At 41.6% G+C, this 22,811-nt stretch overlaps 1 protein-coding gene across 1 annotated transcript in view; it reads left to right on the top strand.

Annotated features, from left to right (window-relative positions):
* The window catches only part of MAP1B (microtubule associated protein 1B), a 100,684-nt gene that overhangs the window by 1,405 nt on the left and 76,468 nt on the right, over positions 1 to 22,811 (top strand). Inside the window, exon 2 of the mRNA XM_058729954.1 lies at positions 7,219 to 7,320. Within this exon, the coding sequence (XP_058585937.1) occupies positions 7,219 to 7,320 (102 nt within the window). The remainder of the gene's footprint in view (positions 1 to 7,218; positions 7,321 to 22,811) is intronic.

Genomic DNA, 22,811 nt, shown 5'->3' with positions numbered 1-22,811 from the left:
GTCGGGCGCGGTCCGCCTGGTGTGCGCTCTGCCGGGGCCTCGGGCTGGGTGCTGCGCACCCCCACCTCTCCGTCAGCCCGGCTTTGTTGCGCTCGAAGCCCCCCCCCCCCCCCCCCCGAGCAGGGCGCTCTGGTCTCTGCCTCCCCCCCAGTGTCCCGGACCTCCCCTCGCCGCTGACCGAGGTCGCCAGGTCCCTGCGCAGCCCCAGCCCGCGCTCTATTCTCTTGGGGTGGTGCTGAAGCGTTTCTGCCTGGAGACACCGGCTGGTGGGCGTGGTGCAGTCCGCACTGCGGTCTCTACGGCAGCCCGAGGCGGACAAAGGGCGTTCACGCAGCCCTCGATCCCCGCTCCCGGCGCACCCCCACCCCATAAAAGACGAAAGGAAGACCTTATTTTCGATGAAAAAATTAACGCTTGTTTTCTGCCTCTGCATTTGGAAACGGCCCCTTGTCCCCAGAACAAAAGGCTGCAGGGTGGGGACTGGAGTTGCAGACCTGGGTCTTTTGTTTAACTTTAAAGCACTGATTTTTTCCTTCCAGCTTAAAAAAAAAAAAAAAAGGAGCAGAATACAGTCGTGTTATTTTATTCGAAAAAAAATTTCAAGAAGAGATTTCAATAGTGAAATGCCTTCTTTGAGCATCTCAAAAACCCTTCATTTTCAAACGTTAGGCCTTTAATCTGATCTTAGTTTGGTTGCACATTTTCTCCTTGGAAATTTCCTACGTACCGACTTTGGGTGTGGCTGCTCTACGAATCAATGACTTTGGATTAAAAACAATTACTGTCCACACCATTGCCGCGGAATAATAATACATTAGGAGGGGCTTTGCTATCTGTAAGATTTTCATAACCTCCCGATGTGGTGCCAGGAGAGGCACCGTCACCCCCATTTTAGAGATGGGGACCCAGAGAGGCAGGACGGATAAGAGGACCCGCTCAAGGTCACATCATCCATAAGTGACAGAAGTGCCAGCACGGCACCATTACTGTTGTTCTGGTCCTGTCATGATGTTAGTGCAGGGCAGGATAACATCAGAGGAAGATCAAACACGGGTTTTCCCAGCTTGTCTTTGTACGGTCATCCACTTGTGGGCAGCGCCCCGTGCAGCGAGGTGTTTTAGCAATCACCTTCCACCGCTGTTATCTTCCTGCTTTGTTATTCTGCTGGTCACCCTTTCAGTACCCCATTCCTCAGGGGGTTTATTCAGTCCTCTTCTGTTTGAGGAGAAAATTGATGTCTCCAAGTACTGCTATGAAGTGCTCTCTGTCTTTACTCCTTTTCATACAACTAGCATGCAGTCATAAAGTTCAGATTTGTCTTTTTGACATTAAAATAAAAGAAAAATGAAATAAAAATAGGAAAAGTCACCGATCGTAGATGAGGAGTCTAGTGAATTTTCACAAAATGAACACACCCATGTTATCTAGATGGAGAAATGGACATTACTGGCATCCCAGAAGCCTCCTCATGTTCCCTTCTCAATCACCATGCCTTCCTGATTTTTAATTCCCTAATTTGGTCAGGTTTTTGCACAAAACTCCAAAATGGCTGTATTGATCCCATTAACAATCATTCAAGCCGGGGGGAGCAGAGCCATTTCCTCACATGTGGGAGCAGATGCTGCTTTTCCTCTGGAGATTGCTCTCCTGGGTCCTGGGATCCCGGATGCAGCTCGAGCTACAGGGCCTCGTGGTACTAAGTGACACTGCTCCCCTAGCTTTTCAGACAGGCTGGGATGACTTAGCAACAGGGCAGGCTGGCTCTGTTTCCCTGTGCCTGACACGCTGCTGCCTCCGCCTGCGGATCCCAGCTGGGCCTCCTCCAGAGGTCACTCTGATACCACTGCTATTGTCGCTGGTGCCCGCCGGTCAGGGCCAGGTTGTGAGAAGCGCGATGGAGATGCTGCAGGGGGCTCCGCTTGGATTGTGTGCCGGCTGGGCATGCGGTTCGTCATTTGTTACGCTTGCGTCCTATTTCCCCTTTCGTCTTAACTGATGTTCTGTGGGTTGGGAGACCCTGGTGACTTGGAATTTTGCCATCTGATGACTGAGGGTTCTTTGGGGAGCCTAGAAAATAGATCCGTAGGAAGATGGTGATAATGCAATAAATTGACAGGCCTGAGACATCCTGATGTGACTGCTTAGGAAATGCTTTTTGAAACCAAGGATGAGAGATGGTCCCTCATTTTCTCAACTGTATTCAAAACGTACCATGTAAGGTTTGATTATTTCTTCTCAAGTCTGAAACACTTGGATGGGTCTAGCTTTATTTTGTTAGTTATGCAGCGCTTCATGCCTGACCACGGTTGCTACCACCAGATGCCATTCCTGGGCACCTCTTTCACCCTCTTCCTCATTAGCCCCCAACTTAGACTTAATAGCCATCGCCATTTTTCGCAGAGCCTCACTTCTCTAGTGTATATTAGAACATAGAGTATGATGCATCCACGCCTTGCGAACTGAATTCTAGAGCCTATGAAAGGAGTTGTCACTGCTTCATTTTATTGCTTTAAGGGAATCAAGGCATCTAAGGAATACTAAGTGTCAGTTTGGTGCTTTCAATTACTGTGAAAGAGTGTAACTTTCCTGTAGGTAACACTGGGAATCAGCAAAGAATTTTTATAAAAAGGTAGACGTGTGTAACATCGACTCTCCTGAGTTTTTAGACGCAAGTTTAGCTGATAACATTGTAACTTTGTGATGTTACTTTATTGATTGTTTTCAGTTCAAGGTGGCTGAGAACACAGGAAACATTTGGGGTTTAGTTTTCATTTTATTTTAACAGGGCAAAACCAACACATGCACATGGTGGAGGTTAGAAGAAATGTTGGAGAGTGTTAAATTTATTATGTTCATCTTTATACTTTTCAAAGTCAAAAGGCAGATGGATTTCTGCTTGTACTGCTTCATTGGTATTATCTAGTAAGGGCTCTGTGATCTATGCAGAAATCCAAGCCAGTCCTCAAACTTAAGGTTATTAGATTGATGATTCATGCTTAATCTTCTCTAAAGGTTTACTTTTTAAAGTAAGTTCTAACTTTTAAACCAATAATAGTCATAAATCACTTCTTTTATTTATTTCCAATGTGGGATGCTATCAGAAGACCTAAAAATGATTTATCCCCAATGCTTTGAAATGATCTCTATGAGAGGTATTGTCTGCATTACACATAACATATATATTATGAACATCAAGTTGTTGGCTGAAAAAAAAAAAAGAAAAAAGCCAATTGAAAGTTTGGTCAAAAGGGGAAAAATAGGAAAACTTCTTTGAGAGATAAACCTTGATTTTAGCTCTTTTTAAAAAAAAATTCTGTTTCTTTAGTTTATGATTCAAATCTGCCCTCTGATCACTTTTTAGCATAGTTTTACAAATAGAATCTTACAGTTAAGTTAATCATTTAGGTACTAGCAAAAAAAAAAAAAATACAAGCCTCTGGATCAGAGCGATCAACTAAAAAGTTCATAGAAAAAAATCAACTTTCAAAGGCCCAAATAACTGTCAGAACTCATGTGCCATTTCAACATGTAATGAATGGTCATTTTGTTGGATTTTTCCAACTTATTGCCTCTTTTAGGAGTACAGATTTTAGTCTTTAGGTGAGAGGTGCTTTTTGAAAATTGTTGGCAAGGGGCGCCTGGGTGGCGCAGTCGGTTAAGCGTCCGACTTCAGCCAGGTCACGATCTCGCGGTCCGTGAGTTTGATCCCCGAGTCTGGCTCTGGGCTGATGGCTCCGAGCCTGGAGCCTGTTTCCGATTCTGTGTCTCCCTCTCTCTCTGCCCCTCCCCCGTACATGCTCTGTCTCTCTCTGTCCCAACAATAAATAAAAAACGTTGAAAAAAAAATTAAAAAAAAAGAAAATTGTTGGCTTTATTAAGTGATGTTGTAAAATGCTTGCATGATTACTCACTTGGCAAGATAGAACCTGTATAAAGTAAGGGAAAGTGGTTCCTTATTGTTCATCTTGTCTTGTCCGGTAATGAACACTTGCCCACCCCCAGCACGACACACACAACCTTTTCATTTCTCCCTTTTCCATCTGTAAATTTTATGCGCACTTTAGCCTCCCTTTTGTGCACTGCATTCCCCTGAATTCAGAGAACTGAGATGGGAAGATCCTTTGTTACCCTCAGTCACCTTGGCTGGAGGACTGGCCTGCGGACAGCGATGGTGCCCTGTTCCATGGCTGGGCAACAGCCCCAGATTAGATGGGAGAGTTCTTAGGATGCCTCGCCATAGGCCAACTTCTCAGGGGTGACAGATGTCCTCTGGGCCCAGAAGTTTAATAAATGGAGGTTGACCTCCATTTGGTAGTTGTTCTGTTCTGGCCTAACCTAGGTAAGCCAGCATGGGGCACAGTCTTCGTAGAGTACTGGAGATGCAAAGGCTCAGGAAGTTTGACCTGGAGCATTTGGGGGGATAATTCTTAAAAAGGCTAGGAATTTATCTTGGCCTCTGTAGTATCCATGAGAGGCCAGGATGACCTGCTTCTGAAAGCCTCTCCTGAACCTCTTGATCAGCACCCTACTAGCCCCCAGCCAGGAATTTGGAGACAGAAGAATGTGGCAAGAGCCAAAGATGTCTTTCTGTCCTATGAACTTTAGAGGGCCCACTGTTGGCTTCCTCTTACGCACAGAGGGAAGATATTTAAACCTACTGAATGCAATATGAACCTTCTTTGAGAAATACTGTTTCTCTTTACTAGTATTATTCAGTGGAAGGTACAAAGTAATTACAAAATACGTTATTTCTAAAATTGGGATAGAAAGTGGCCTTGTTCCCAAATTTTCCTTTCCAATTAAAATAACCTTCAAATCCATTGTAGTCTTTATTTTATAAGTGGCAGTAGTGACTTATGCATCGTTAAGGCATAATTTGGCTGGCTGGAAATTGCTCCCTTGAAAAGAGAACCCTAAATGTTTTCTTTCATTGGCATTATAAAAATGAGAACTATTATTTTTATCAACTGTTTCCTAGTGTAATTTAAAAATTAATTTCTAACTGGTTTGTGTGTTTTGTACTTTTTCCCTTGCTAAATTACAAATCGTACAGCTAGGAGTTTATGAAGTACAAAGCAAACATTTAATTGCTTGTGTCATGACGAGTTTATTGAAGCCGAAGGGAAAATGGCAAACAACGATGTAAGAGCACGTCTACCTAGATGAAGTCATTCAAGTGATGTAGCAATTTGGACATAATGTAGAACAAAGGCTGAAAAATCGTATGAATTTAATTTAAATACATATGTCTCCTTATTAACTTAGTGACCCAGCTTGACAAGCCAGGATACAAAGTGGAGCTCAGACCTGGAGCAAAGAGAACCCACTTAACAATTACTAATTAAGCAGCTCAGACAGGAGCTCGATGGTTTTTCATACTAGCCGAGTATGTAGTGTATACATTGAAGTAAAATATTCTAATGAATTCAGGCCTCTCAACCTGTCAAGCTTTCTGTGAAACAAAAAGAACCCATTTATCATTTCTGCACTAAAAAGATCTGCAAAATCTCAACATGCCTTTCTTGTTAAAATTTAAATACTCCATTAGCACAAATGCAAGCTGAGGCTGTTGATGTTTCCAGGGAGACCCATAAAATTCTCCCTTATAATTTAGCCTCTCTTTAGGAATGTTAACTCTTCCACACCTGAATTCATCCCATTTATTGTATGATAAATGTCTGACTCTATTTAGTGGACATCCATCTGTGAAAATATTCCTCAGAGTCGAAAGGTGTTCGGCGTATAATCTGAAGATAGTCTAAATATGTAGTTAAGTGAGTTTCCAGAATCTTTGTGTGATATATTTATACATATACAAGACATATACATATGTATATGTACACATGTATACGCATGTATATACACACACATATATTTTGTTTCTTTGCAAGATAAGAAGACTGAACAAGATATAAATGGGGCTGAATACAGAGAAGCATTAAGGATTTACAGGTGTTCAAACAATGCACTACCATTCGTACTGCCCCAAGTCTGTTTGAATGACTCATGACCAGCAAAAAATGGTTAAATGACGTGTTTATTTAGAGATAGTTCTTCTGCTGTATTTTACCTAGAGGGTCAATTCCCTGCTCTTGGTAGGTATGCAGTAAATGACTCTTGTCCCAGAGGTTTGTTCCTGGCAATTGAAGATGCTCCAGGAAGGGTACAATCATGGATGTTCCATAATGGCTCCACCATGGGCTACCTATTTGGGAAAGTATAAAAATACAGAAAAACAAACAAACACATTCCAGAGTTCTGTGGCTTCCCAGTTTTCCCTGGCTTGCTCCCCAGTTCTCCCTTCTTCCGTGTCCTCTGCGTCTCCCCTCTGGTCATCCCCTTCGGAAGGACAGGAGGAGAGGGGATGAAGGAGATAGTCCGTCTGAGTTCCTTGTACCCCAGCTATCAGCCTAGTGAATGGAATAGACAGTTCGTGGCCCCCGACTCTGTAGAATTTTTCTAAAGTATAAAATGTTGTCCCCCCACCCTTTGTTTTTGCCTTGGGGTAGGAAAATTCAGTACAACTAACAATTGTGAAAGAAAGAACTACCCCGCTAAGCTTGTCCGGTAGAATAAATGGCGGAGGGGACAGATAGGTGAAGTCCTTAAGACTGAGATCCAGTCTTCTTATGAAAGGTCACGCAAGTTTTGGATTGATCTGTAGGAGTTGGGAAACCCAGGTCAAAATGAGGTGGGTAAAGAAAAGAAACCATACGTGCACAAAGAATGTACATGCACACTGCAGAAAGTACCATTTGAAAACCAAAGGCCTGGACTTGAATGCTCGCTTTCCCACCCTCGTTCTACATTTTCTTGCCACCTACAAGGGGACCATGGGAGAAGTAGAGGTTATCTCTCGGCCTCTTAACTGCAACAGAACTTCCCATCTCCCTGTCCTTTCTATTCATTCCCTCCCTAGAGTAAAGCCTGTCATTTTCCTAATAACTGTTTTCTTTACCCTCCCAGAAAAGCTGCATTTACGTTTTATGAGGGGCAGAAGTTCAACCCACACTGCTAGTCACCCCTCTCTTGTGGCCTGGTACAGAGACCTCCCCGGCCCTCCCATTTTGTGGGCATCCACTGCTAGCCAGCAAGCTCTTGAGAAAAGAGGTTTCCACATCCTCCCTTACAGCCTGAGAAATGTCACAGTGATGTTTTCCAAACCGCTCTGAAGTGACTAACTGGAACTCTGTCAATTCTCTTCCTTTTCCTCCCTAGGAATCCGATCATGGGACACAAACCTGATTGAATGCAACCTGGACCAAGAACTGAAACTTTTTGTGTCTCGACACTCTGCAAGATTCTCTCCTGAAGTCCCAGGTGAGGCTTTGGTTCAGTATTAGTCAGCCTAGACTTTGAAAGGACCTGGGGTGGCGGGTGGGAGGGGTGGGGGGGCGGGGTGGGCAGGGATCGGCTGATGACTGGAAAGCTTTGCCTGGGGCATCAAAAAAACGTTCTTATTGCTAAAGATTTCTTTGTATTTGTTGTTATCAACGAGGTTAGCCAGAAGCACATTTTAAGAAAATCAATTCTGACTTATCACTGTGTGGCTTATCAACTTTGCGGATTCTTAGTGAAAAAAGTTTTAAAGTTCTGGGGTACATTCTTTTTCTATTCCATTGCACTCTGACTTCAGGGGATTGCAAACTATTTAAATATTAACTTTATTCAAATAAATCTATGACTGTTAATTGGATGCCCCTCCTGCCCATGCCACAACCTCTTTCCCTCCCTAGAAAATGGAAACATCTCCATTTCAAAATGAAATATACCTCATCATTTCATCATTCCATTATCACTCACTTTTCTTGGTGCGGGTAAAAGAGTCTGAAATTCCAAACTGCTGTTAAAATAGCCTTTCTTTCAGAGATGGCAAAGAATTCTACAGAGTACAGGTAAGGACACAAAAATCTGTTATATGTGGAAAGGCTACCAAGAGCCAGCTGCCTCACTAGGGATGTACTCTGACCTATGCCTCTAAGCCTGGGGATATAGTGAGACGCGCCCACCTTATCTTCCTCTTGTGAGAGTGACCCGTAGGTGTCTCTCTTGGTCACCTTTGAGGATTATGAGCAGAGGTGCTGGACCATAAAGACCCTGAACCTCCAAACCTGTGTTTCTCAAAAGCTCTGCCATTGATCTATCATAGACAACTGTATTGCATTTTATTTCTTGGATATCACTCAAGTTTTATGTAAAGTGGGGAAAACTCTTTTCTATCTGCATGATTCTGTTGGATGATTGCTAATTTTATTGGCATTGATATAAAATCGGGAATGGGGCTCAATCTTTTTTTCCCCCCATTGATTACATCATATGCCATTAGCCTTGGACATGGCAAGAGTTGAAACCACTTGTAAAATGTCATCACTCCATGAATCACACTTGGCTGCAGCAACATGCCCACGAGACAATCCCAGTTCTTCGCTTTGAGTGTGAGATTAGAATAAAATCCCATACATTTCTGTTGTCCAAATGAATTGTTGCTTTCCAGCATGGAATTGAGTCAATGTGCTAAGAAAAACATAGCAGGAACGGGTTCATTAAAAGCTAACTTGCTGCACAGCCATGTGAAAAAATCAGCTTTTAAGTAACTTTGCTTTGAGATCAAAACAGAGAGATCCAGAGACTATCAGACAGCACATGGTTTGCTGAAGTAAAGGTATAGTATATGGTTCCTTCTTACATTATAGTGTTGTGTTTTTATGTCTTGCACATCTCCGTAACTTTTAAAAACACTTCGTAAAAATAAAAATAAGAGAAGTACCCTTTTCAACAAGTATGTTTCAAAATGTAAAAGGCAACTTTTTGTTTTTTCTCTGTAGAGTTTCTGGCTTTCTTATATGATTGTTTGTAAAGCCACTTTTTTTTTTTTTTTGTAAACAAATCATGTGATTGCCATTGTGTTCATTCATCCTTGGATTGACTTTGTGGAATGACAGCTGTGTTTTGCAAAATGAAAGGCTACAAGAACTGCTGAGGAATTTACCATTTTCGGACCAAAGATCTAAGATTAGTTTTGTGGACTAGGAAGGTCAGGTTCTCCAAATCACCACTTTAGCCCAGTATACCCTGTTCTCCCTCCTTTTCCTGCTATGCTTGAAGTAGGGATTGGTTACCCACCTCGTTGTATCAGTGCTATGCTAGACACTCTGTTTAGAGACGGGCCTCTGGACCCGTAGCAATCCTCCCATTCTTGCTGACTCCAGAAAGGGTGGGTATTATGACCTTCCCTCTTAAGCCTAAGAGTGCAAGGTGCAGGGCTGGGCCTCCCCACTGAGGACTGAACATCTAGAACAGAGCCACTGGAGTATTGCCCTTGTGTGGAGAGCGTTCAGAGTGGCTTGAAGGTGTTTAACCAAGACTATAATAGATGGTGAAAGCACATGTCAGATTCATTTTCAGGTAAGTGTGTTTTAGAGAGAAGAGACGTTATGTTAGAGGACACAGATGCCAAATTGGGGTGAGTAGACATCACAGGATGATGCTTGGCTTAGACCCAGTGAAGCCCTTAGCTTTTCCTGAACAAACTGGAAAGCTTTGAGGGGAAATTTGAAGTCTGTTTTTAAGTGGGTCCCAGTCTGGTGGTCTCTTCCCTACTCCCTGAAATTCTGGAGAAGCTAATATATGTACCTCAGGCCTCCTGCACCTCTTCCTTTAGTTTCAAGATTCTAAGTTAACCTAGAGTCAAGGCACACGATGAAGCATGGGTTCATTAAAAGAATAAAGCCATTCAGTCAGTTACAAAGTACTTAAATAGCACCTGCAAGGTGCCAGGCACTCTGGGGTCAGGGTGGGTGAACAAAGTGATGAACAAAACCAACAGAGTCACTATTTTACTTGTGGGAGAGGAGGCATCCAGCAGTCACATGCGGACTAGCATAACCTCCAGTGCGCTGTACCAATTCCAAACAGTTTTTTATTTTATTTATTTTTTAATTTATTTTTGAGAGAGAGAGAGAGACAGAGAGACAGAGAGAGACAGAGCACGCGTGGGGGAGGGGCAGAGAGAGAGAAGGAGACACAGAATCCGAAGCAGGCTCCAGGCTCTGAGCTGTGAGCACAGAGCCCAATGCAGGGCTCGAACCCACGGACCTTGAGATCACGACCTGAGCCAAAGTCGGGCGCTTAACCAGCTGAGCCACCCAGGCACTCCTGGTTTGGTATTTTTTTAGGCTAGCAGAGTTACAGTGGAACGTTCATTGTCTTCCCTGACACAAATAGATTGGGAGCTAGGGTTGCTCTTACCTATTTTACAGTCATGTTATGCCTCTGTTGTTTTTAAGGATTGGAGATGACTCATGAAAGACTGGTGATAGCCTCCAATGCAGCTAACAGATCATGCAGGTGGCACAGCCTCGTTTATTCTCTGGGACTAGTTTAACCCTTGTATTTGTTTTTAAATATGATTTTGAGATTCAGTTTGGCTAACTCTAAGACTGCAGGTCTCATTCAAGACCAGTCTGAAAGATTTAGTCATCTTGAACAAATACCCTTTGAACAGGAGTCTGAAATGTGAGTGCTTTCTCTGTACAAGGTGGGGGTCATGTGGTACGAATGGTGAGCTGGTGGCTCCCTGGGATCCCTGAAGCTGTGTACTGGGATCCCTAAGCTCTCCCCCACTCTGACACACTATAATTCTCAGAATGATCGGTCATCTGGATCATCTTTTACCCTCTGGAACGTGTTGTAGCATTGACTTGCCTAAAAGAACATTCAGTAAACCTCTGCTGTGTGCCCTGGGCAGGTCTGCTGCCTCACCCTGTTGTAAGACCATTCTTGGCCACATCTAAGCTAGGGTCAAGCAAGACTAGTTATCTTGAGAGAAAAGGTTAGGTGGTCCATCATGAATGCTCTCCAGTCTTTTGCTCAAGTCAAGTTCAATAACTGAGTCTTTTCAAAATAGAGGAAATGTCTTGTTTCCTTATATTTATCAGTTCAAATACTATCAAAAAAATTTTATTTATATATTATGGCATGTGTTTTGTACCTTGATCACGTTGAGTGAGAATCATTTTTGTAAGTCACACCACTAGAGTAGCTAGGTCGACCATGCTGTATAGAATTTACTTCACTCTCTATTCTTATTTGCTTCCCTGCCTAATGTTACTTTCGATCTCTTGTAATAACAGAGGAGGATATCTCCTAGGGGTTACAAGAAGTGCCTCATAATTATCTGTGTTAGAAAGACATCATTTTAAAATGGCAAATGAAGGGTGCCTGGGGGACTCACTCAGTTAAGCATCCAACTCTTTCATTTTGGCTCAGGTCACGATTTCGCAGTGTCGAGTTCAAGGCTACGACAGTGACAGTGCATAGCCTGCTTGGGTTTCTGTCTTCCTTTCTTTCTTCCCCTCCTCCACTTGGCTCTATCTTTCTCTCAAAATAAATAAAAATAAAACTAAAAAACTTAAAAAAAAAAAAAGTACTTCATCCCAGGGTAAGGGACACCAGACTGAAAATTAATTTCAATTTTCCCCCCCATCATTTGCCACTCTGATCTGCCTGTTAAAATAATTTTAAAAACTTGATAACCAAAATTCATACCAGCAACATAGCATAATGATTAAGAGTAGAGATCCTGGAGCTAACCTACCTGAATTTTTTTTTTTTAAGTTTATTTATTCATTTTGAGAGAGAGAGAGAGAGAGAGAGAGAGAGAGAGAGAGAGAATGCATGATGCATGAGCAGGGGAGGGGTGGAGAGGGGGAGAGAGAGAGAATCCCAAGCAGGCTCTGTACTATCAGTGCAGAGCCTGATGCAGGGCTTAAACTCACAAGAACTGTGAGGTCATGATTTGAGCCGAAACTAAGGGTTTGACGCTTAACTGACTGAGCCACCCAGGAGCCCCTAACCTACCCGAGTTTTGATCCTAGCTCCGACATTTATTTGCTGTAGGATCTTGGGCAAGTTATTTAATCATTCTAAGCCTTAGTTTAAATGTCTGTAAAACAGGGACAGTCACTTCTACCTCCTAGAATCTTCACGAGGATCAAATGAGTTAATGCGTGTGAAGATCTTGAAACAGTGCTTGTCACATGGTAAAAATGTAAACTAGTGTTAAAATTGTCTCTTTTGTTGAAAGTCTATTTGCGTTGTGTATTTGCTGATTATTATTATCTGTGGGAAAAACTGGCCCGAGATAGCGGCTCCCTTTTGTAATAATATTAAAATTTTTATCAAAGATGTTTCTCAGAGAAACAATTGCCTTAGGCTTATCAGAAGACACATAACTGCTGGTTATGGGTCAGGGGCAGTAACATTGTAGGATTGAGTTTAGGAAGGTCCTTTGAGCACGAGAGCAAAAGGGAGGCAATCCGTGAAGGTGCTGGCATCACAGAACCTTTGGGCAGCACTGGGGACCATTTGTTAAAGGGTCTTGGTGTTAATGCCAAGAGGCTGATGTGGGTGGGGACACTAGTGTGCTTTCTCGCTGTGATAACCCATCTGTTGGTAACTCCTTCCCCTCCATTCTACTACTTGGTTCTCTCTCCTACCCTCTCCAATCAACAAGTGACCATAGCCTTTGCCAGTTTTAAGAAGCTGAGATTTCTGGTGGTTTATATTCTTAGTCAATTGGATACGTAGCGAGACCTTGGCATATTTACGTTTTGTCAGTAGTTTTATAATTCCTCGATCCCAAGATCCCAAAGATCTTCATGCAGATGTGTTTGGGTGGTTCTGCTTAAGAACCTTCTCTCTGGAAGACAAACCGTGGCTGAGCATCCTTAGATTTGTGCTGCGTGACTGCTAAAAATATCTGCCCTCTAGATTGGTTTCTGATGGAGAATTAAAATCAAGCCTTTTGAATTTAAGTCATGCGAATCCTCTACTCCCTTTGACATTAATGAGGCAGGGTTTTAACAATATTTGCCAGGAGAATGATAAGAAAATGCTAAAATGCTCTTAGAACAGGTCTGAGAATATTTTTAGTTGCCTTCTTACTCAGTCTAGACTTGTATGTTTAGTCTGTCGTTGTACAGAATTATAGCTTAATTGTATGTGCCTAGAATGCGTCAACTGCTCTATGACAATGAGTAATGAATGGGTTTTCAGCCCAGCTCCCAACCTTTAAACAATAAAGCACACAGATATACGTATTTAGTTGTATTCAAGAGGCTGACTTTACCCTCAGGGAACCTGTGTTTTCAGAGGGAAAGCAAATTCTTCATCTTCCTTTTCTCTCACTTTCACATTGCACACACATAGGTACAGGCACTTGCCCACATGCCTGCAGGGCTTGTCTTTTCTCATGGTACCATCATCCAAGGTTATGGGAGGAACTGTGGTATGAGAAGAAAACCGCAGAGAGTCTTATTTTGTTGAAGCAACCAGACCTCTGTTTAACATCCATTGAGGTCAATGTGTGGTGCCTGGGAAGGGAACTCCCATTTTAATGCAAACCACTGGGCTTTCTCCCACTTGCCCCCTGCCCTCGGCCTTCCCACCCCGTTGTGGTTGGTGGGGAATTGGCAGCTCCTCCTGCTGCCAGCTCCCGCTCCACTGCTCCCATTCACACGTAGCCCAGAGCGTGGAGCATCAAATTGCCTGGTCACCCCTACCTGCATTTATTTGAAACAGTGAAAGGGTCAAACTTTCTGTGAAGAACTGGAGTTTTGGAGTGTATGCAACGCAAGGTAACTCCTGCAAGGTGTGTATTTGGCTCAACTTTGCAATTTGGGGATGCTTTATGTCCGCATATCCTCACACGCTAGTGTGCTTTTTTTTCTGGTGGAAGTGTGGCCAACAGAGAGGAGTAAAATGGTGTTTGATTGCCGTGTTCATGTGCCTTTATTTCTCAGGGTTCTTAATGATGGCTCATTCAGACCACCCTGGAAATACCTATTCATCTCACTTTTTTTTTTTAGAGTAAAAGGGATGTTTTACTCTGCCGACTGTAATGGTTTTGAAGCGGTTTCTAATGGGCACTGTGAAACCACTCAACACAGATATGCATAGGCAGGAAGGTGGCAGAAAATTGGCTGCCTGGGCCCAGTAGCCATTTTGGGGAATGTCAATAACCCGCCATTAAATCCAACTAAGTGGATTTCAGAGCAGCTGTTAACATTGCCAACCAAGGACAGCATCTAACGCTGAACGTCAGTGCTTTTGTCTTCATTTCCAGTGAGCAAAGAAAGCCCATGGTTTTTGCTAGCAGAGTTTTATTATTGTTGTTGATTTGTTGTTGTTGTTGTTTTTGTAGTTGTTGTTGTTTTTAAAGCAGCAAAATGTCCTCAAACCACCAAGCAACTCCAGTCCCTTTACTTTTGATTGCCTGATTTTGCGTTTTCTCTCTGGGGCATTTTGTTCAGCCGACACAGACGTATGCTGGAAATAATGGTGGGAGATGAGGAATCAAGTATAAACTAATAGATTTCTTAAATAAATCAAGTCATATTTTTGAGTGCTAATCAAGAAGCATGAAATTGTGAAGGGATATTTGGGAGAATGAGGTATCCCACTGTTTGTGATTTACTTGGGAAAATAAGTCATTCCCAGCTTTAAAAAACACTAACAAAGGGTGTGTTCTTAGTTTACAAACTGCGTGTGTGAGGGAGACAGAGACACATGCAGAGAGAAAGAGAGAACGAGGAGAGGGAAAAAGGAGTTTTACTCCCAATTCCTCCGGAAGACAAGGGGTAAGAATGGAGATCATAACAAGCATTGCGGTTTGTTCAGCCGCAGATTCAGTCATAATGACAAAGGTTACCCAGGTACCAGCACCCACAGCCCCAGCCACAACCCGGAGCTAATTAAACGTTACCCAGGCAACCATCAAGTATCCTCAAACATCATACTCCAGGGCTTACGCCTTTTGTTTTCTCTCTGTGGTCTAAGGGTAATTTCTATTGCCTGTGAAGTCAGATTGCCTTGGTCCTAGAGAAATGTGAGAAAGTAAGAAGCGCCTCTGGGGAAGCACACTCAAAAAGGGACCACAGGGACCGTAGAAATTAACATAAACACAAGACAAAAATAATGTTATTTTACACAGTGTTCCAGCCGATGGTAAAGACCTGCCTACGGGTCGACCGCCGAGCGGTCTGCTGACACGAAACGCAACAAGAGGCTACAAATGTGATTTAAACATAAAATTATCTAATTAAAAACAACCACTCCGAGCCCAGGGCAGCCGGGGTTTCACCGGATGTCTCCTTCCTGCGGCAGTACTACACCTCATTTTAAACACTCCACCTGAGGTTGCCTCTAAAAATTGCCCTGCAGGATTAATTTCCTGAGGGGGTTCAGGTACACTGTGAACTACTCGAACACTGCCTTGGTTTGGCAAGTTCTCCAAGCCTGCCCTTTTAAAAAAATTTTTTTTAACATTTATTCATCTTTGAGACACAGAGCATGAGTGGAGAGAGGGAGACACAGAATTGGAAACAGGGCTCCAGGCTGCCAGCACAGAGCCCAATGTGGGGTTTGAACTCACAAACAGTGAGATCATGACCTGAGCCGAAGTCGGACACTCCACCGACTGAGCCACCCGGGGGCCCCTCCAAGGCTGCCCTTTACCAGCCCTTTCTTTCTTAATCAAACAGGTTATCACTGGAGGCTATCAGTAAATGAGCCACAACTGAGCATTTTGGACCCGATTCACAGCTTCCTTGTTGGCATCTCACAAGGATAGTCTGGGGAAGGAAGGACTGCTGCCCAGAGGGAGCACCACTTTCCCAGCCTACCTTGCCCCAAGGACATATCAATGTTGCATATAGATGTTGCTTTTTGGTTCCTGAAATGTCAGTCGATGCCACTGTCACATTTGAGCAAGGTAACTCGATAGCGGTAAACCTGAAGACGGCCTACATTCTGCAGCCCAAGCGAACATTTTCTGGGTGCAGGGCCCCTCAGCCACTTGGAGCAGTTGTTTTCTGCCTTCTAAACTCTCCTGGGGTTTTGACGTCTGTTAAAGGCCAAAGAAACAGGTGTGAAAGCCGTTTGATGGAGCTCCTCCCTTTTTCATGTTTGTGACCAAGCGCTAGAGGGATGTGGGAAGGAAAGGAGGCAGGGAGGGATTCCTGATCATAGTCCAATCCATTGGAAAGAAGATCATCTTTTCACAGTCTATGGTATATCGTTTTAGAAGGTGCCCTATTTTGAGCAGTCTGTCATTACGTATTTATGTAGTAGTTCCTGCAGTTAGACACGGTTTCAGTTCTTGGCTCTGCAGGCCCTAAGAAGATGTATAAGTAATCCTGGCCTGAGAGTTATTTACAACTAAATGTGGAAATAAGATAACTAACAGAACAGGTCAGTGTATAGTCTGTGTCAAATGAGAATTTTGCAGGAGAATCCTTCCGTAAATTGTTTGTTCAGGCTGTTTAAAAACATACACATGCATAACAATATGCACAAAATCATATTACCTATACAAATAGAGGCATAAACTCAACAGACCTAATGTACAGCCTTCTCTTTGTGATCAAGGAATTTCATCCCAAACTGAATTGGTCCCTAGTATGGGTTAAGCTCTTTAATTTATGAAAAGATTGAATGGCTCTTTACACCTCCTCTGAAAGCCTGTGAGAACAAAACTGCTGAACTGAATGTATGGGCTTGATATTAAGATTGTCTCCATCTTTGAGCGCTGAAAAATTGTCCATTGGTAGACTCTGGAGACACGTGGGAGAGACCATGAAATGAAACATTTTATGAAAATAAATGTGTAGTAATTGGTTGACTGCCCAAAGGCTAGAATGGACACTTTGGAGATGGAAAGCACCTGATTCAGTTGTTCCTCTATCCAGGGAAGCAGTGAAGTATGTGTTGTGAGCTGTTCCCCAGCACTTTCCCTTCCCCTGACCTCAAAGCCTGACCTCATGTTGCAGCTCTGAGGCACCTGAGACTACTAATAGTACTCAAGTAGCCCCCTGCAAAGTTGCTGTGAAGGCTTTCCTCTTTTGCACCATAAAGGGATTAGACTCGATGAGGGTCTCTGGAACTTCCTTCCAGCAGCTGTGAGTTGTGTAAAACAATAGATGGTCAGTGGAGAAGAAGTCCATGTGAGATAAGTCTGGGAACCATGACATGCGAGATCTGATTTTTCAGGAGTCATAAAGTATGTAGCTCTATGTAAATAAACTTGTTTAGTTTTATATAACCACACATTTCCTTAACCTGTTTGATTAGTCCCTTTGACCACCACTCTTTCTCAGGGATCTAGATTTCTGTAGAACACAATTTGGGAGAGGAAGAACTAAATGATCTCGGAGTCCCTTCCAGTTTTTTTATTCCGTGTTTCCTTGAATTTTTACTAAATTGCCTCATCACTGACGTGTGGAAGAGAATTTGTCCTATTCTCTGTTTAGCTTAAAATAGTTTTTAATCCAGCTTTTAAAATATCAATGAAAGAATTTAGTTTAGCAAATCTGCCTGTCCCATCTGCTAGGATTAATTTTAGGGGAAGATGCACAGCTTTATGACACTTAGGCTGATTTCCCAGTGGGAATTCTTGGCCCTTGACTTTTCCCATCTGTCTTTACCTCGCAGACAAACCAAATAAGACAAAACTTAAACATGTTTGCACAATGCCAAACACCTGCATTGAAAGTATCTCAAAAGTCAAATTCATGAATGTTTTATCTACATAATGCCAAACTGTAAGTAACCACATTTTCCCCCCATTAAAATTAGAATTTCCACATCGATGTTTGCTACTCCATTAAGCCTTAGATTAGCTACTTATTCACAGATCTTTGGAAGGAGGCTAAAGATTGAACCTCATGAGTTCATCTGTCAGTTGAGTGTGTTAAAAGTGCCAGGGACATCATTTGTTATGGACAATTGAGAATGGCCTGCATTTTAATAAGCATGATCAGCTATGCATATCTTGTCATGTGACCCATCAATTAGCACAACGTAATCTAACAAGTCAGTACATGTAGATATGAATGCCCTCGGGAAGCAAAGCTCAAAACAAATCATTACTGATAGTGAACAACTTGTATGCAGGTAATGATTATCAGGAAGCCATGATTATATGGAAGGAAAAGTGATTTTTATGTTGGTGCATCAAAAGGTATCTAACACCTTTTAGGTAATAATTTCAATTTGTGTTATTCCTAATGTGATCATGTTTGCCAAAAGTTTAAATCGCTCACTAGAACCTACTGATATTATTTTTATAATAAGCCTTACAGAGTATTCTAAAATCTGAATGAAATAAAATATGTACAACAACAAATTAATGAAATTCTGTGGATGAGAAGAATGGTGGTTTGGTTCATCAAGTGTTCTAGTTAACAGAGAGTTGCCAATAATTCTGTGTGTGATTATTATTATTTTAAGTTTTAGAATCCAGTGATACGCTCCTTTCTGTTAAATGAATGCCTTAAACTTATCTAGGATACATTTAGAATTTCTAAAACAAATCTATATGATAGCCTAGGATTTTCTTACAACACATCCCCTTAGAAATCTGTAATTCATTTTTCCTCCAAAATAGCGTGGTATTTTCAAAGATAGCTTTTACAAGAGTCATTGCACTCAGATATTGGCATTTTATTGAAATACAACCAAGGGAGGCTCACTCACACGGAAGAATGCACTTTCCCCCACCCTGTGGAACCCAAACTTAGAATAATCTAACTGAGCCTTCCTCGGACGATTCAGGAGGAAAGTCCTCTGTGCCTCAGATCCTTATTGTTAATACTAATGGTCACTACACTGTCCGTGTGGGAGTTTGCTGATGAGAAGTGAGTTCTTATTACTGAAATATTAGTGAGCAAACCATTTGTACGGAGTTGGCCAAATGGCCACGTCCATATGGATATGATTTTATTTCTGTGTAGGACAACAGATCTCCCTGACTATTACACTGCTTTAGAAAAAGAGTCATTGGTTCTAGATATTGCAAAAGGACCTAGAGCTGCTGTAGAGAAACAGACAATGGCAGTTGTCCAGGTAGCTTAAAAAAAAAAAAATCTCAGAGGTTGCAACATATGTATTAGCCAGCTGCATTTACGTTGTCCTGTTTTATATACAACTGGTGCATCCCACTCTTAAGTCCCAACCATTTTTCCTGCCTACTTCCTCTCTCTCTTGTATATGAAAACATAGCTTCTAAAATAGATAATTGTCTTCTCCCTTGCTCCATCGCCTTCCTGATGAGCTAACAAACACAAAATCCCAACCAAGCGGTAAAAGAAATGAGAAGTGAGAGTATTTTTAAAGGCGTCTCGATCGCCTGTGCTTTCAGATTGTCTAGAATAGCTGTAGATCCTAGAAGTAGAAAGGTTTTATGGCTAAAATTGCATGCACCCTTGCACACATGTATAGAATTGTATGTGTGTGGATGCTTTTGTTTTTATATTACTTCAAAAACATCCTTTCCATTTAAAGAAGCATTAGAGCATCCAAGTCCATATCTGTTGATGAAAAAGTGACATTTCTTGTGGGTTCACCTTCTTTCCTTCCATTGTTTTCTCGTTTGGATCACTCATGCATGCCTTTTTCCCTCCACTTAATGTCACCTATTTCCTGCCTGCTTCTCTTCTCTTCTTCTTCCCTTTTTCCTAATTTGCCCTCTGCACTCCAATTGCAGCTTTCTTTTCTACAAATAATGCTGGTTCGGGTTATTTTATTTAAAAACATTTTTTTAGTGTTTATTTTTGAGAGAGAGAGAGAGAGAGGCAGAGAGAGAGGGAGACACAGAATCCGAAGCAGGCTCCAGGTTCCGAGCTGTCAGCACAGAGCCCAACGCAGGCTCGAACCCACAAGCTATGAGACCACGACCTGAGCCAAAGTTGGACGCTTAACCAACTGAGTCACCCACGCACCCCCAGATTATTTTAAACATCTAATGAGATGGTTGTCTGCTTTTTAGAAGGAGCATTACATTATCTATCAGTTACACATATTATGCTGTGTCTCATTTTTGTTTTCTTATTTTATACATAGAACAGAGACTATTTGGAGCCTTTGGAATAACATTCCAGCATATAAATACATGGAAAATAATTTGGCAAATTGACTCAGTCCGAGGTCATTTAGAAATATGATTCCATCATCAGATAGAAATTTCTGTTGCTGGAATCCTTTAGCCGGCAAATGGGTTTCCTATGCTTGATAAGCAGACTCATCAAAAATATGAAATTAGTTCTCTTTTCCACCCCCACCCCCCCAAAGTTCCAACTTACAATTTAAAAGGAAGGAAAAGAAAAAACAACCAATCAAACAAAAACCTACTTTGAGTAGGTCTGAGAATGAGAAGATTAAAGACCAAAGAGCTTGAATCAAGTAGTCATAGGACTAGATTTTTTAAATCTTTTGGCACTTTACTTTCCAGGAATGACTTTTTCCCAATTGTAATTGAATGGTAAGAGAGAAGGAACACAATTGTCTCATAACCATAGAACTAAGGAGGCCTTAGGCTGATATCCCTTGCTAAAGAGCCTTAGAACCGTGCCTGGCTCCTAGTACTGGCCTAGAACTTGTATGACAATGAATGATGAGGTGAAAAACTATATTTAGCTCCTTGGTTTGAAAAACAAGCTGCATAAGAAGCCTGAAAATTTGCACTGATTATTTGTATTGCAAACAGTTTCTTTATTGTAGATTTCCTTTAAACATTGATGTGTGGCAAAATGTTTATTTACAAACTACCAATTATTTTCAAAGTCTTGGCACTTGAGAAGCTCTGGTTAAGAGCCAATGTCTAGAGAAGCAAAGGACAGAACAACTGGAGTATGGGGATGAGGAGTGGAAAATCTGTGTTCTAATCCCACCTCTGCTGCTAAATAGATTTGGATTATTATGGACAAAATACTTAGCATTTATGAATTTAAGTTTTATTATCTCTAAGTTTCTTTTGTATTGTGTTTAATATTCTGTGATAGAATATTAACCTGTAGTGAAAAAAGCCATTCAGGTATTTAAAAAATGGCTTGCATGTCAAGTTGATAAGCGCAGCTAATGTGTAAAGTCAAGCTGTGTTATTTATATAAAGTGCTTTGGAGTTCTTAGGATGCAGTGATCTGCTTGGCTTAGCAGTGAGTGAAAATATGTACACTCAGTCTATTCTTTGTACAGATATATATTGCTTCTCTTATAGATTCTGGTATGGTATGAAATAAGCAAAACAAATATAACCACAGTTTGTACCTGGTCTCTCAAGGAGCTCACGCTCAAGGTAAGGAGGTTGACATCAATCAAATGGTCGTACAGATATGTATTGCCATCTGTGCTAAGTACCAGGGAAGAGAATATGGTGCTATATAAGGATGTAAAGAGGAAACTGATCTAGGACAGGAGAAGTGAGAGAACTTTAAATTTGGGATTTGGGATGAATGCTTTTTATTTTACATTTAAGACATGGTACAGTGTATTTATGTTTCCCTTTTAATGCATTAGCAATTCTGCCTGGTGTTATAGGTTCGAGGGTATACAGATATTTCTTGAATTTCACAGAGCTCAATGTGAAGTTACAATAGTATATTTCTTAGGAAACAGGAACAATTACATAGACATGATTTAAAGAGATTTCTGTGAAGATACAGACATTCTTGTAAAGGTTGCACCACTTTGCTCTGAGTCGAGAAAGAAAGTAAAGGAAGACTGAGTATTCATTGGCCTCTTAAAAAGCATGGGCTAATGCTGCAAACATCCTGATGATAGAGAAGTGAAGTAACCAACATTTCTGGATCAGAATTCGAAGGTTTGTATTGTAACTTAATTATGGTTCCTGTGTCCCTCTGGAATATACCTCATGTCCATGGCACTTAGAAGTTCAGTATCTTTTTCCCAGCATCTTCCCTGTGCGCCTGCAGGGATACTTGGTGGTTGTCAAGGCTCTGTTAGGCCAGTCATCTCTTACTGATGTTTCTTTCATTCAGACTGAAGTGTCTGCTTCTTCTCTTCCATGTTAATTGGTATTTCTTGGTCCTAGTTGATGATAAAACATCTCAATGTTTGCATATAAGAATACTTTTCTTGTAGCTTGTAAGGTATGACTGAAGCAAATAACCCATGTGTTATATGAGACCAGTGCCTCTTATTGGAAAAAACAAAACCTGCCTTCACCATTAACTCCAATACAGAACAGATTTTCTTGTTCTTTATAGGATTTATTATGGAGGTGTTTAAAAATTCAGTTGCAGGCAGATTAACTTTCTCAGTCATTGGTGTCCTCCCAAATCTTTGCTACTCTCCTGACTCTACCTGAAATTAAAATATGTTGTAAAGAATGTAAAATATGTTGTAAATTAAAATATGTTGAGCTACAAATATGTTTCACCCAGCATGGGTGAAATGGTCTGAACTTTTTCAGTCTTCAGACTTCAGTCTTTTTCAAGTAGCAAAGTTCTTTTCGCATTTATCCTTTTCATTGTTTCTGTTACTGTTCTGATTTCAGCCTTAAGAATATGTATAATTCTTACAATATATCTTGTTTTTATACTCGTCCTCTGTCTCATCATTTTCTCTTTGATCTTTTCCCACACGTGTGTTTTGTACATCACTGTCAATATTCTGCAGTGGGCATTCTGCTCTTTACTTCCTTGGATGCAGATTTCATTCTGCTATTGCATTTGGTCTTTCTTGCAATTCTTTTGTTGATTCCTCTGGCTTCTTTTTGAATCTCTGCCTGTGATTCAGCCCAGTTTGTTTTCATTGTTCTCTGTCATCTCATAGAGACTGTGTCTGCCATCATTTGTAGATACCAAGTATCATTTTTCTAAAAATTTCTCTTGTTCCCTGTAGAAAGTCTTTTTTAGAGATAGGGTTTTCCATGAAGCCTCAAGACAGTGCTCAGTTTTTTCTTGTGCTGCAGAATCTTTTCAGAGGCCCCATTTTTCTATTTGTTTTCTCCTTCT

This window comes from Neofelis nebulosa, chromosome 1 (assembly GCF_028018385.1).
Source record: "Neofelis nebulosa isolate mNeoNeb1 chromosome 1, mNeoNeb1.pri, whole genome shotgun sequence".
Taxonomy (NCBI): Eukaryota; Metazoa; Chordata; class Mammalia; order Carnivora; family Felidae; genus Neofelis; species Neofelis nebulosa.
This window is presented reverse-complemented; position numbering and strand designations above follow the sequence as displayed.